Source organism: Gasterosteus aculeatus, chromosome Y (assembly GCF_964276395.1).
Source record: "Gasterosteus aculeatus chromosome Y, fGasAcu3.hap1.1, whole genome shotgun sequence".
Taxonomy (NCBI): domain Eukaryota; kingdom Metazoa; phylum Chordata; class Actinopteri; order Perciformes; family Gasterosteidae; genus Gasterosteus; species Gasterosteus aculeatus.
In genome coordinates, this window is record NC_135709.1 from 6192003 (window position 1) to 6207075 (window position 15073).

General features: G+C 44.9%; 1 protein-coding gene across 1 annotated transcript in view; it reads right to left on the reverse strand.

Annotated features, from left to right (window-relative positions):
• The window catches only part of LOC120812655 (nuclear receptor ROR-alpha A-like), a 197987-nt gene that overhangs the window by 61194 nt on the left and 121720 nt on the right, over positions 1-15073 (reverse strand). Inside the window, exon 2 of the mRNA XM_040168802.2 lies at positions 7832-7861. Coding sequence (XP_040024736.2) covers positions 7832-7861 — 30 coding nt within the window. The remainder of the gene's footprint in view (positions 1-7831; positions 7862-15073) is intronic.

Consider the following 15073-nt stretch of genomic DNA (forward strand, 5'->3'; position numbering starts at 1 on the left):
AACTGCAGCCGGGCCCCGGCGTTGTCAAGGGCCGCGCGTCACTTAATCAGAGAGGACGCGATTTAGCAAGGAGCTAACTACGCGTGAGGGACCCTCTGCAAATACATTACAGATCACTGTGTCACCCGACTCACGCAGGTACGCGTGCATGCTCTCCTCTCTTCCCCCAATCTGCCGGATTTTCCTGACTCCATGTCTCCATGCCTGCTTTTTTTTTTCTTCTTCTTCTGCCGCAGACCTAGTAAAATGAAAACCTGCCTTTGATGTCTGGGATCCTGTAATGCTTAGCAGTAGAAATCCACATGCCTGTTATCTGTAGAATCTTAATGATGACATTGTGAGATGCATGTGCTGGTAAAATATATTATACCATTGTTTTGTGCTAAAGCCGTGTCTCAAGTGTCCTGTATTTGACCCTGATGTGCAAAGAGCAGCATGATACAAAATGTTGCTTTGCAGCTGTGTCCTGAGAAGGGAGGGCGGTCAACTCAAGCTCATAGACGCTTCAAAACAAAGGACTTCTGTTCATGGCCTTGGTTCATATCTCATTCGGTACGAAAGTTACGGATCCACGTTTTTTACTTTATGTCAATTAATTATGATTTGCACCGGCCACTGAGGAGGATCTTGTGTGTGTGTGTGCTACCCTCATCTTCACCTGGGTTCTTATCTCAACCTGCTTTGCAGCTTCTTGTAGCTGGCACGGAGAATTTCCTTCACATGTGTATAAAAACTCAGCGTTTTTACTGCTCGGAGACGCCATTACACCGAGCGCTGAGATACGTGCTGGTGTGTTGGACCTCCTGCTTGCAAGCAATAGTTAGAGCCAGATATCTGCGGAGAATTGATCATGTAATCTTTTTCTCTTCTAAATAAATGTTAACTTTTTACTTTAATTGATCAACGTGCTGCGATTCTTCTCATCAACCAACTCGGGGGGATCGGAGATCCTGACAACGGCTAACTTCACAATGGGTTAACCGCATCTCTCTGTTCTCGCACTGCACACCCACAGAAACACAAAATACTAGCAATGGAGAAAAACAGCATTTCTCTAATAAAGCGGATTCAACAAAATGTGCACAATGCGATCAGCACAAATGTGTAATATCACCGGAAGCCCTCGTGAGCGCTTGTGTTTTCTTCTCGTTCGATGGAACTTTTTTTCTACTTTAGTTTCTCTGCAGAATGACAATCGTTTGGAAAGGCGTGATTCAGTAAATGTATGGAGGTTATTTTGTTTTGCTTTCCCTCAACACATTTATTTTTCCTGCACAGTGACGATCATTATTGGTCTTTGAATTGTGCTTCCATGATTTTTCATAATAATCTTATTATGGGGGGACATCTAACGCGTTGCATGGTTAATTCAACAACATTCTTCTGAATAATTCAGGAAGTAAATTATACATCTTCATTTAACTTGCCTTAATTCATGCGCGATATTGCATCATTATTTTAACATCTAAAAAAAAAAAAATGTTGATAGATTTTTTTTTTTGTTGGGCTCCACTTCAGTTTCCACTCGGAAACACACCTCTAACTCCAACTCCAACTAACAACTGTGAGAAGCGAAGACAACCAATGTCGGATAAATGCAGGTCAAAGTGATGCGCTCGGCGCACGGGAGGACAGTCTCTGCGTAAACTGATGACGGCATGAGGACATTTAATTATGTCTCCCATCTTAAAGCCCCCCAATCAGCATCAGTCAGGATTACATCTGGAGGAGGTCCATGACCTCCGCCTCAGCCACCCTCCATGAATCAAACCTTCCGTCACCCGCCGACACTCTTGTCCTAAGCCAAACGCGCGTACACCATCGTACAGAGACGAGGCTGTGTGCCGCCGTGCGTGCTCGAGAAGGTCCGACAGGGAGGGGTAGTAGTCGTGCGCTCTGTGTTCGCTGGTCGGCGAAACTGCCGTGCATGGTAAGAGGAGAAACGCCTGGTGACGCGTGGGGAATCTTGCAAAGTCAGATGGACGAGCGCCCATAATTAGGAAAAAATCCGGTCAATTTTCAAAATAAAATATTTTTCAGAAAAAAAAATAATATAGGCTTTCTGTTGTGCGGCCCGGTACCAAACGGCCCACGGACCGGTACCAGTCCGTGGGCCGTTGGTTGGGGACCACTGGTCTGCACCAACGTATGCAAGGAAAGTGCACGTACAAAGGCCATTTGCAATTTTACAAAATGGCAGTCATAATGCTTTTACTGAAAAATGAGGGCCTGCCGTATTGTGTTGAAGAGAAGTAAGTACGGCACCAGAGGCAAAATGGAGAAAAATCATGCTGTTCTGGTTTACGACAAATAGATAGCTCTATTGATTTCCCTTTTACAGTGACTGTCCATCCCTCACTGTTGTGATTACATTGACCTATTTCAGAGAAAGAAAAAAAAATAGCCGTAACCTACAGTGAGGCGGGAGGAAAAAAAGTTGCATCAATTTAAGCATTCAATGTTACTGTATTAGGAGAGGAAACCCCAACCACTCGTACCACGCTGAGAATCAAATGACTTCCACGGAGAGAGTGCCGGTGGTTAGTGGGCACCCGCGTTGTCAATTCCAATCCATAACAAAAGAGCCACCACATCGGAATGATTGCAATATTTCTCAACCAACGTTTAACCATAATAATGCCAATTTGACAAACTTCGAATTATGTTTAGTAGGTAACATGTTAATACTAATCTAATGTGCAGTATGCACTTCTTTTTACCCTAATATACTGTAGCACAGTTCAGTACCGTATGCTTTGTGCTGATTATTCCTCTGCGTCTGTGTGCATTGCTGTGTGCACTCGTCCTCCTCCGCCATGTCTGTGCCGAGCGTCTCACTAGACCAGAGGTCTTCAACAGGGGGTCCGCGGAGGTACTGCAGGGTGGTCGCAAAATTTTTGGTTGATAAGACAATTTTTTTTCCACAAATTTAAATGTCTTCAGAATTGGAATTGTATTTATTGTCTTCTTTATTGTTACACATTAAAATAAATCCAACACATTGTAGCGAACGGATAAATTAGTGGAGAAGACATTATCTTTCAGTCCACAGCAGCTCTCAAGCTGGGCACCGGTTCACTCACAGCTCCTTTCATGCTGATACGACAGCAGAGGCACCAGCCAATCAGATCACGTTCATGCTCACGTAAAAGCGCAAAGCTCAAAAATAAAATATGGCGGACGAAACTCTGTAGAATAGGGGGTCCCTGCTCAATCTCGCCATCAGTTTGGGGGACCTTGGCCTGAAAAACGCTGAAGACCCCTGCACTAGACCATCTCTGTGCGCCGAGCTCAGGGGACTCTGGCTGGCTGATCTTCATTATCAGCCCGGGTTTAACAATGTACTGGATGCACTTCCCACATGAGTGCAACTAACAAATCCCCACAGAGCTGAATCAAGGCAACAATGTGATGAAATACCTTCAAACAGCCACTGAGCACAGAAAACTGAGCTACGCAGAGACAACTCACACTGCCCCGGGGCGGTTCCACAGGAGCGCGCCTGTTGCTAAGCAAAATTAGACGGCAACTGGGACATATTATTCGCCTAAGTTGGCAATGTACAGCACTATTAAAGACCATAAATCTGGTGTTTCATTAGCTAAAAATACCTCAACTCACAGGGCTAACGGATTAGCATTGTACCACGCAGAAATCTAAGCAGAATCCGATGTAATTTAGAGGTAAACTGGGGTCGTCGTGGCGCAGTGGTTAGAGAAGGTGTGCTGGGAAGCACAAGGTTGTTGGTTCGATTCCAGGCTGTCCCATGTCGAAGTGTCTCCTTGAGCAAGACACCTATCCTCTAATTGCTCCCTGGGCAAAATGTAAGAGCCATGGGTTAAAAGTAAGTAAGTAAGTAAGTAAGTAAGTAAGTATGTAATGTAAGTCGCTTTGGATAAAAGCGTCAGCTGACCTGTAATGTAAAGTTTACAGGGGTAAAACAGCCCTGAAGACAAAGCCCCTCAGAGGAGTAATCTGAAATGCACACTGGCTACAAACTCTGGCTTTATAACTTTGAGTTGAATATCTGTTACTGATGATAATTCACTGTAACTCACAAATATAAATCATCCCTTTCCTTTAAGGGAACTACATTGCTGATACTACATTTCTGACGAGAGAAACTCGATACAAGCTGCAGGGAAATGAATTAAGATGCAGGAGCAAGGCCATGTTTCTCAATCAGAGTAAGGAGTCTGTCATCGCAACGGAAATAAATGCAGGGGGAACGACTGAAGAGAGGAGAGAATCGTCCATTTCCTTTTTTCTTTTCCCAGAGTCACATTACTACGACTGCCTCCCACTGGCCGCTCTGTTCCACTCTCACACCACACATTAACACAGGGGATTGGCAGAATATTGCAAACACCCCTCAAGTATAATGAAATAAAATAAAACAACGGTATTCGTTATTCTTTAGCCTCTATGGGGATTTTTGTGGACAGTTTGAGAATTTATTAGAATATTGTTGTTGTTGTTTTTTTGTTTTGAGGGATTAATAATTAATTCTGTATGTTTTGTCTTTTTGTGTACACTTTTTTTTTTACAGTGTAGCGTAGTCTGAGTGGTTAGTCAGACAATCAGTATATTGTACTTCATCTGCAAGAGTGAGAGAGGATTAAGCTGCAGGTAATCAGGGGATGTGCTCCATTAGCTCGCTCTCTGCTATTCGAGCCGAGAGACGCAGCCCTGGACTGGGAGATTAGAGGTGAGATGTCTAATCCCGGGGGAATCAGCTGCTGCATCTAATCCTCCACTCCATCTCTCTCTCAACAGGTCCAAACGGAAATCCATCTCACAGCAACGCAGCCTCGCTGAGGCAGGAGACGGCGACCGCGTGCGTTTCTGATGTCCGGCATCGGAGTAAGAGAAGGAAACAAGCTAAATGCAATCAAGAGTTTAAGCCTTGGATCTCTTTTTGTCGCCTCTGTCACAGGCAATTCCGTCTTTGTTATTTAACATCGACTGCTGCTAAAAGTCAATACAACAGTAGCAGATTGATAATCAAAAGTTCTTTTCATGGGCTTAGTTGGGGGTTCGCTGTCTTGTCTTGATTTAAGAGTTAGGTAAAGGGGGGTAAGCAGGATGTGCCGAGCAGGCAGACACGAGTCTGACAGGATGGGGAGTCAGTTTATGTCCTGGCTGAGGAATGTAAGGTCTGCGGGTCAACTAGAAGATTTACCAGCCAAAGGGGGGGTTAGAGACACACCAACACTATTCAACATACACACTCTGTTTACGATGTTTACGTTAAGTCAGGAGTCTGGACATTGGATGTGACCGGATCTTTAGATGCGGGAGGTGGAAGGTCCTCCTCTACGCCAGTTTAGGGCCAATAGAAATCATTCCTTCTCTGTCTTTCAAGGGTTATAAAACATGATGTTCTTGCTGATGTTAGTTAGTTGTTCTTCCGGCCTGTGTGCTGCCTGAACTGCTCCTGCCTTTGCAAACGCAGCGCTGATACTTGACCTGTGATCTGACAAATAAATTTCCCAGAACGAGAGAAGTCGTTCGGCTGAATTTTTGATAACCCCGACCAGGCTCCAAATCTTGAACACGTATTCTTACAAGATGTAAAGCTGTCAGGGAAACGAACAGGAAAACCACAGCGGACTTCTTGCTGAGAATTATTGCCTCGTGGTTAATGAAAGGGCTGCCAAGGGGCCGCACCTTACAGGGAATGAAGAAAGAGAAGGTACCGCCTCACAAAATAAATCTACTCAAGTCCTTAAAGTAGCCAGTCCTCAGAGAGGACATTGCAGTCATTGGGAACATCAGTATCTGTTTTCATCTAGAATACTTCACCTTCTGACGGCTCTGTGATTAGTGACGTTGGTTGAATGAAAGAGGGAAGAAGAGGAGAGGAGAGGAGACGAGAGTTTGCCAGTGAACAGCTGCCCCTGTAATTTATATTGATGAGGGGACTGGCATGGCGGGGAGCTTCCAGCAGTTTGATCACTCAGGCAGAGTGGGGAGTTAGTCAGAGACACGGCCCGTCCCTGTGGTCTAAGTTGGACTGGGAAGACCTCCTAAAACACACCAACACACACAAGTAAGACTGCCAAGGTCGCATCACGGGCGGCGGTGTGGACTGGCGTAGTGGGGAATCCAATGTTTGCACTCCGAGAACAGAAATAGATGGCCTGGCTGTAACCATGTAGGGCAGAGGCGCCTCCATCATTATTACTCCACCATATAATCACCAGGCTTCTCCGAGAGAGACCGTCGCTCCGTGTCCTCAATGACCATTAACCAGCCCTTGAACTCGCTCTCTGTGCACACAGTTCTGTCGAGGTTCTAACAGACGCTTCCTGACTGTGAGGCACAGCAATCAGCTTCTTGTTAAGGGGCTTTACTTTGATTTCCTCACGAGGACTGGATTTGAATATTTCTCACTGATATGAGACAGCGTGGACCACTCTCTGCCCAGGGCTTTGAACCCGAGACTCCTAAATCATGCTCTTTGATTTGAGCCCCCTTCCGGTGTTGAGGTGCTTAGCGCCGCACTAATTAAGATAGCGGGGCGGCGGATGGCGGGTCAAAGCGTTTCTGTGCTACCTTGAAGATATCCTGACACGAACACGCACACGGGAGAGAAAAAAAAAACACACCGAAGTCCCTCCAGACAAGTAAATAGCATAACACACAGTTGTGCTGCTGTTTCGACAGGACTGTTTGAGTAAATACAGTACAAATAACACAAGTGGAGCATCATGGCTGTTTGACTTGAACTGAGTCGTCTTTATTGAACGCAGGTTCACTTGACCTCTCCGAGGTCACATGTCCATTCAGGGGCATCGTATTGGCCAACGCTTAACACACAATACTGTATATAATGTATAGGAAAGTAAATACAACAGATTGTGACAATGGAGGGCATATACTCATATATGTTAACAACATCCTTTGCCCTGTTGTCTGATGTTTTGTTTTTTTTACAGGGCGAGATGCAGCTTCTCACAACCTAGAACTCTACGACCCCTCTTACAGAAAAGCCCTCTGGCCTTCCCTCTCCACGAGTTTTATCAGAGTGATCAGAGGGAAAGGATCGCCTTCAGGGCTTGTTTTTTCCATTCACACAGCAGGGCATGAAGACACACACACACACACACACACACCGCAGCACACGGCACAAAAGCGTTTTTACATGCTTTTCGATTACACTTCACACTTGTCAAAATAGAGTACAACTCTCTCAAATCATTGATTGCTACAGGTTTGACTGTTCATCAATTCTTTATGAGCAGGCTGAAATTGAAAAAGGCTTGCGTGGTGGTGGTGAGACAAGGCAAGGCCTGTGTACTGCCACTGTACAGCAAAAATAATTCTGCGTCTTTCAATTGCGGCGATACCATCTGTACACGGAGAGTACAAACTCTTGGTAGTTAATCAGCTTCAGAGCTTGCAAGCCACCACACAACACACCACATCCGTGTTGCTCAGCTGCAAAGGCCTTGCAGAAAACAAAGGAGTGCTTCAGCACACACTCTGCTCAACTGTGCATGATTATCAAACAGTCATATGACTGCACAGCATTTTAATTTCCTCTCTGGGGTTATCATCATATTCACTGCAGAACGGAGAAATACAGTGAAAGAGGATCCCACTGATCTAAGTGAGGGTATTGATTTATTACAATGCTAGTCGGGCGACAATATTCACGCAGGCACTGATGAAAGAGTCAACAGAAACAAGATCTTATCACCTCTTCTGTATACGAGGTAGGGAGATTTTCCCAGAATTGAGTCAGTGTAGAAATGTCCTTGTAATTAAATTGCATTTTTACGGCCATGCCATTGTTGTGCAACACAAGAAAAAATGGTGTACTCACAAGTATGCGTCTTCTTTGTTACGGAGATACCTGCAAAGAGAAAACAAACCATGAAAATGATACCCACTGAAGAAAAGCCACACAGTGCGTACAGCTAACGGAAGGTGGCGGCGGCGATGGAGAGGTCACCGTCACTGACCAAGGTCACCGAGGTTGCAGGCCCAGGAATGTTGTGTGTGTGTGTAGGCTGCTATGTGACCTACAGCCATGCTGCATTAACTTTAACAACCGCAAGGTTGAAGCTTTATCCTCAGCGGGCATGAATGAAAAATTATACATGAACAACATTTGGAATGATAATGTGTTGAGCAGCCGCCCTGATCGGGCACGAGCACATGACTAAGCCTGTGGCCCAGAGCGGGAATAAGGCAATTTGACTTCCCTGGTTAGTTAGTTAGTTAATCCTTTATTCACTTTTTCAGATAAGGACCTTTTTTTCAAGACAGTGTGTACAAAAAACCTTTATGAACGAACATTACAATCAATGAATCAAAGCACAAATGATGGTACACAACACGTCAGGAAATAAAGAAAAGAATTACATCAAATATTCATAATCTACTTTTTAAATGGTGCTTGATACCAGCAGTGGGCGGAACACAAATCTTAACAGATTCCATTTATTATTATTTTGACAAGCTAGTGACAAGCGAATAAAAATCATCAAATGAAGACAAACCATACTGTTGCGGGTGGCGTGATCTAAATGTAAGCAACAATGTGGCGTGGCAAAGGCTATACATGCTATTTATATGTCATTAGAATGAATCTGAGCTGTAAACTTTGAAGGGGTTATGAGGGTGACTAAAATGATGTTGGGGCATTGTCTTGTCAGCAATGTCTTTTAAAGATTTTTGAGTATAAATATATACTTTACATTCTTCTTGTTAGGTGGTTAACTTGCCAATGGGGACCAATGACGCAATACTTAAAAAATGTTCTGTATCAACAAATTGTTTTCTGTCTTGTTATTATAAACTACAGTATTTATTTATGGAATGTATTAGTGTAGAAATATAATGTAGCAGAAAATAACACTAATCAAGTACCTAGAATTGGCACTCAAGTACACATATTATTGGGGCAGTCTTCTAAGAAATTCAATATTTCAACCAGACAGGTAGTTAAAGAAATTAGACAGTCATAATTCTAATTGCTGAGAAAATCTCTCCATGTGGAATTATACTGGAAATAAAAGTAAAGGTTTTTGGAAAAAAGCAGTGCTGCAATGAAATAAGCACTGTAGCGTCCAGGATGAAATATCTTCATCCTAAAATGTACCAATTTGTAATGAACCACATGCTAACAGGTAAAAAAATATACATATACGAGATACAAGCAGTCGTGTCTGCAAGTTGCAAACCGCTCATCAAACAAGTGGCCGGTCTGAGTAGTGCGAGTCAGCTGCTCACGCTGCCCTGCCTCGCCCCTTCAGGGCGTCAATTCATCCAGTGAGCCACTTCGGCTTCTTGCCGTCCTCAACATTGGTCTAATGCCCCGGGAGCCCGAAGCGGACGAGCGCACAGCCAGCCGTGGTCCCCAGCGGCCCGCTGGATGCTGGCGCTTTGCGGGGCGATTGCCCACTAATAGATCCCACTTGTCTATGGCATGCGTTTGAAACTCGGGGGACGGCGAGCTGACGTGATTCAATAACTCTCTGTGAAAAAGGCGTCTGGCCGGAGATAACAATGTTTCGGACACGTTTGAGGGGAAACGAGTCAAAGAGCAACGAGGGGGAAAACAAATAAGCCCTTCAGCCTCCTATAGACATACACACAGAAACACGTAACTAACATCAACTTCGCCGAGCAGAAAGAGCGAAAACAGTCACCTAGGGGGGCCCGCGCTCTGTGATGGAGCTTTAGCATTGTTCCAGTGCTCCGGGCCAAAAGCTTCTGCTCCGTCCAACTGTGACATTATACGCGAGGAGGAAATAAACAGAAATCCAGTCTTAATTCTACACTTCAATCAGATGACACCGGAGCCAGCGAGAGCTGATGGGCCATTAAAGAGCAGCGGTCTCAAGACAAGGCAGCTGCAAAGCTACTAATAAGCAGCTCTTTGTTTTGACCCTAAATGTAAGAAGCATCAATGGCGTGCTTAGTGGAAACTGCATTAGAAAAAACTATTTATTGGTGAAGTGACAATTCGAAAAGGGACATGATCAATTGAAAAGGAGTGTTTTCTACAGCAGCATGTTTGTCTTCTGACTTACCACAGTCCACCAAGGTGTGAACAAAACATTTGTAAAATGTTTTAACGAAGGAAGTGGAATAAAACACAAGCCTATGTGAGAGCACGTGAGGCGTGTGCGTGCGTGCTTTGGCCCAAGGTAACCGCACAGACCACAGCGATAATACTCAGAAGCTGCTTTGCTCGTTGTACCACTTCTTCAAGAACTACCAACGTATATGACATTTTGAAGGCTTGTTTCCAATTCTCAGAAGTTCAGTATTTAATGATCATGATTGTGTAACTATTACATTTCCTATGTCTTTGTTCAATTTGGATACTAAGTTGTACCCCTATTGCAACACTGCTCTATGAGATTAAGGGGGGATATTTACTGTAAAAGGTTTGGTTCACTGGACTTTGAACATTTTATTATTCAAGTATTGAAGTGTCCTTAGGGCCTAACATGCACTGCTGCATATTACCAGTGAATCTGTTATGAAACCTGCATTTTTTAAATCATCCAGTTGTCAACCTCTTCCTCTCTTTTTTGTGTAGTATAGTCACCAGAAATGTGTACTACGTCACCACAAAGCTTGTGGCGTGCAAATGGGTTCTCACGCCACAGGAAACGGTAAACCTTTTTTTTTTGTCTTACCGTGGACCTAGTTATCAAAAACTCAAATGTCAAAAACACAATAACACCAGATGTACAGAAAGAAATAACAAATTGGCAAATTCCCTTATTAAATAGAAACCCAGCAGTAAAGACAGTCACAGCTGTTCTATTTATTTCTAATAAAGAGTCCCGACCAAAACCGCCCATCCCTCCGTGACCGCATGGAGGAGAAGGGGCCACAAAGCCAACGAATGAGTCAGGTGGTGAGAAAGAAATTAAGTTTGCTCTGGGCACTGACATTGGCCATGCCTGCCAGCTCACGTCTCCTCAACTTGACGGCAGGTTCAGAGGTCAGCGTGGAGGTGAAGCTCTCCTTGGCGGACAAACAGGCTGCATTAAACTCTCTTACAACTCGAGTTCCGCCTTTCATTAACACCAGAGTGCCTTCTGGGGATTATTTATTTATGGCTGATATTGAAGTTATAGACCGGATTCCAATTTGAACGTTTCTCACGATAGAACGAGGGAGAGTTGTGTGGCCTGTGTGGCATTTGATCATTGGTCATATTTCCCCTTGCATTGGTAAACAATTCGGAACGTGTTCTCACGAGACTCTGCCTGTGGTGGAGAGGAACTCTGCCGTTGAGTGGAGGTTTACCTCCACCACAGCTATCTGCAGAGAGGGCACAAATCCTGTAAACACGCCATTTAGATGGGAGGAGAGCGAGTCTGGGTTTGGCAGCCTCTCCGCTGCAGCCGGCTGTTGAGCGCGGTGCCATCGCAGGCGACTCAAAGTGACAGCGCTATAATGAAGTCTGAGGCGCATGGCAGGCTGTACGTCATAATTTCAGGTTCCTTAAAGCCAGACAGGGAATGATTATCATGGATGGTTATTGTCACCCTGCCTCCCTGGGAGACGAGGCGTGCTCTGGGGTTGTTGCACCGTGACATTCAAAGTTACAGTCTTCTTCATATAATGGAGCTGTCCTTTCAGTGCGCTAATGGGAGTGATCCATTTAACCTGTGCCAGAAACACACAGACGAGGAGGTTCCTAATGCGAGGCCTCTCCCGTGGGGATGTCACACCCCCCCCCCTCTGCTCCCCCTGGCTGCTCCCTTCCTGCTGCTTGATTCATTGACTGGCGCTCCTCACTTATCCTCATTCAGTGACTGAGGAGAGACTGAGGAGACAGACTGAGGAGACAGGGAGGCTCGCTTCCCCCCGCCCGCTCCACATGCAACTCCAGCTGCTGGAAGAGCCAGCGAGGCCCCGGCGAGAGGGGGTTGTTGGGGGGAGGGACAAGACACCTACTGCAATTCCTGGTCAATACCGTGGGCCTCGGGGATGCTGGCGTTACAGCCTCCACAATAAGGCCCCGCATTAGGGTGAAAAAAAGACAAAAACATCCGACAATAATGAGAAGGTTTGGTTATCGTCCCGTTTTAATGATGGCGGTTGTATGGGACTGTTAATTTTAGTCTACTCCTGAGGTTACTAGTTAATGGTGGCTAAGAGTGGTCATCTTAAGAATGATGGATGTTGCCGCATTCAACAGTCCATCTTTTGAATGCTGACATTTGCCCGCTTGACGGTATTAACATATTAATACATTCTGGAGAGAGCGAATAATTAGAGACAACTAATGCATTTGTCTTCTTAGACACAGCAAAGGTGCAAAAGGTGTTTTGTAGGAGTACATACATTTGACAGGACTAATTCGGGCTTGAATAGTGGGTAGTGCTTATATAGGGAGAAAGTCTATTATATATATTCTCAAACTGATCAAACAAGGATATATGCATCTAAAGTACAAACACAGGATGCAAGGTTACCCTTGCATTAATGCTTATCTCGTGCAATGGGATGGATGAGCGGATTCAAGGACCTCTGTGCTGTTCTAACTTTGGCAGACTGAAGGCCAAGTTTCATACACAAAGTAATTTAAACAATCTTCCCTTTTGCAGTGACACACATAGCCTTATTAGCTATTATCCTGCTATAAACTATACAACTATACAAAAATATAATGATTAAAAAAGCACAATGATTCTAATCAGCTGCCCCCTAATATACTAAAACACTTAATCCATGGAGAGGGCAATTCTCAGGGGAGGCTCAGGAGAAAAATGACTTCTCTGTCTCCAGGCGCTGTTATTTCTGGTCATTTCTAATTGGTTTTAACTAAAAGCAACCACTCCGAGACTCCACATGTTACGCCAATGCATCACTATGGAATTGTCTGCAAATAGAAGATATATACATCCAAATTGGTTTTAGAGGACACCACAGTTGTCTTTGAGAAGATGGAAGGAAAAAGTGCAGGAAAAAAGAAAAGCCTTACAGAGAAAGCAAAGAAAATGGACGATCGGAGGAGGATGCAATAAAGGCGAGCGACCCTGAGATCAGAAACAGCCAAGCTGGTTTGAGTTACCATGTAACACGCAGCTCGCCCCCCCCCTAACAAATGTTTCACGGCTTCACGCACGATGGCTCGCCGTGTGTGGTTCTGCACTGCTGGGCCTCTGAGTCTCCAGGTGAGTCCTCATCGCTGTTTGGTGGCTCGTGAATTATATATTGCAACAGAGGAATTGACGTGGCCCACGAGGGCCGAGAAACAGCAGGCATGGCTGGGAGGCAGATTGAAGACTCTGACGGAATTTTAATTGTACCGCGGGGACCGCTGCGATAAGTGCTATTGTTATTGGTAAGACACTGCTGCTCAGGTTCACTTCGCCGAGAGCTTACAAAAAAACAAATCCCCCAAACTCCGCTGTACAACGTCCAAGGCTACACGGGTGCGGCTAGTCTGCGGTGTATGGTTCATGTCACTATTGTACTTATTTACCATTATGCTCCCTATGTGCACAGTGTTTATCTAAAACATGCTCAGAGGACCAGTGAAGGTCAGCTTTGGTGAAGGAAGAATTATTCAGGAAACATCTAAACATACTAAAAACTGAGGCCTCTATTCAGTCGTTTTGTTGCACGATTCGGTACAGCACCGCAGGTGAAAAGCCCAAACGTTGGGAGTTTTCTGCTACTCTGATCCCGGCTATAGATGTATTATACAGTAATTCTGGTGTGTGAGCTGGTCCCGAGGGGCCTGACGGATGCAGGAAGGCCCTGGGCACTGGTCAAAGCGAGGCCAGGGGCACAGGCAGACCTCTGTCTGCTTTGTGCGCTGGCGGTTCCCAGCCCAGAGGTAATCTCCCAGTGATCCGGCCTCGACCACACACGAAACCCGATCGCCTCTCCAGCCCGCATAGCGAGTACGGCCAAACCAAACTCAGCAGACCACCCTGGCTTTCTTTACCATTATTGACCTAGAACGAGCAGCAGTCTGAAGAGGCGACCGCTGAGTGTGTTTACACACTTACACACTTAATCATAGAGGCTTCAATTACCCATGATGTGAAATAGATACGTTGTCAATGGACTGTTGGTAATTACGTTGTTTTACACATCGCAGCCTTCCAGTATTTTCTTATTTTCAGAAACAGAAGAAAAAAAATAAATCACAATTTCAACATCACAATACAGTTTATAGAGGTAAGATGCTGCTCTGCTTCTCTAGTAGTCAACAGTGACCTTCCACAGAGATAACGCTTCTAATCACATTACAATATATATGATCCCTACACAAGTTGAACTCTGAAGGGGGAGTACAATTACCTGCAGCTCCTGAGGCACACGCTCCAGTTATGTGCAGTAATTTGTTGGACGAGATGATCCATTCGGCCCAAAGAGATGCGCGCCTTTGGGCTAACCGATTCAGAGTTGCTTAAATATTCACAATAAAGAGTAGTTAAATACGAAGAATCTCAGATGTGCAGTTTGCTTGGAATTGATCGTTTTGGTCTGTCGTCTGTTTTCATACATGGTTGCAGTGGATTATTCACAGGCTGTCTGCTTTCAGGAAACCACAGCGGTTTGGCCAAAAGACAAATGTCATTTTAATTGAAGTATTCTTCAACTCCCCTGTCCGAGCTATGTTGCACCATCATCAAAAGCGGCAGTTATAAAAGACGGGATTAGAAGTTATAAGCTGAAATCCGCTTCGAGAGTTGGCCGAACTGTCCGGGTCCGTCGATAGACTGTTCACACACGCGTGTGGAGGAGGAGCTGGGGGGACCAGAGCTTTGATGACAAACTAATGTCAGCTAATAAGAGCTCTATTAAGGCTGACTCCGAAATATATTGGAACCCGTTCATTAACATCACTCATTCAGTCTCAATTCTCATCCAGTAAAGTACAGTGCAGCGGGCACTTGTCTAATGAACAAGTGTCTATGGGGAAGGATCACACCATGCGAGTGTGTTGAAAGTCAAGGTCCCACAACAGTGGACTCGTGGCTCTGCCGATAAGGACTTGGCTGTAATTGCTCAAAAGGGAGGGAATTGCAGCCCCATTAGGTCTGGTCTTAGCACTTGCCAATAAGCCAAACTGCCC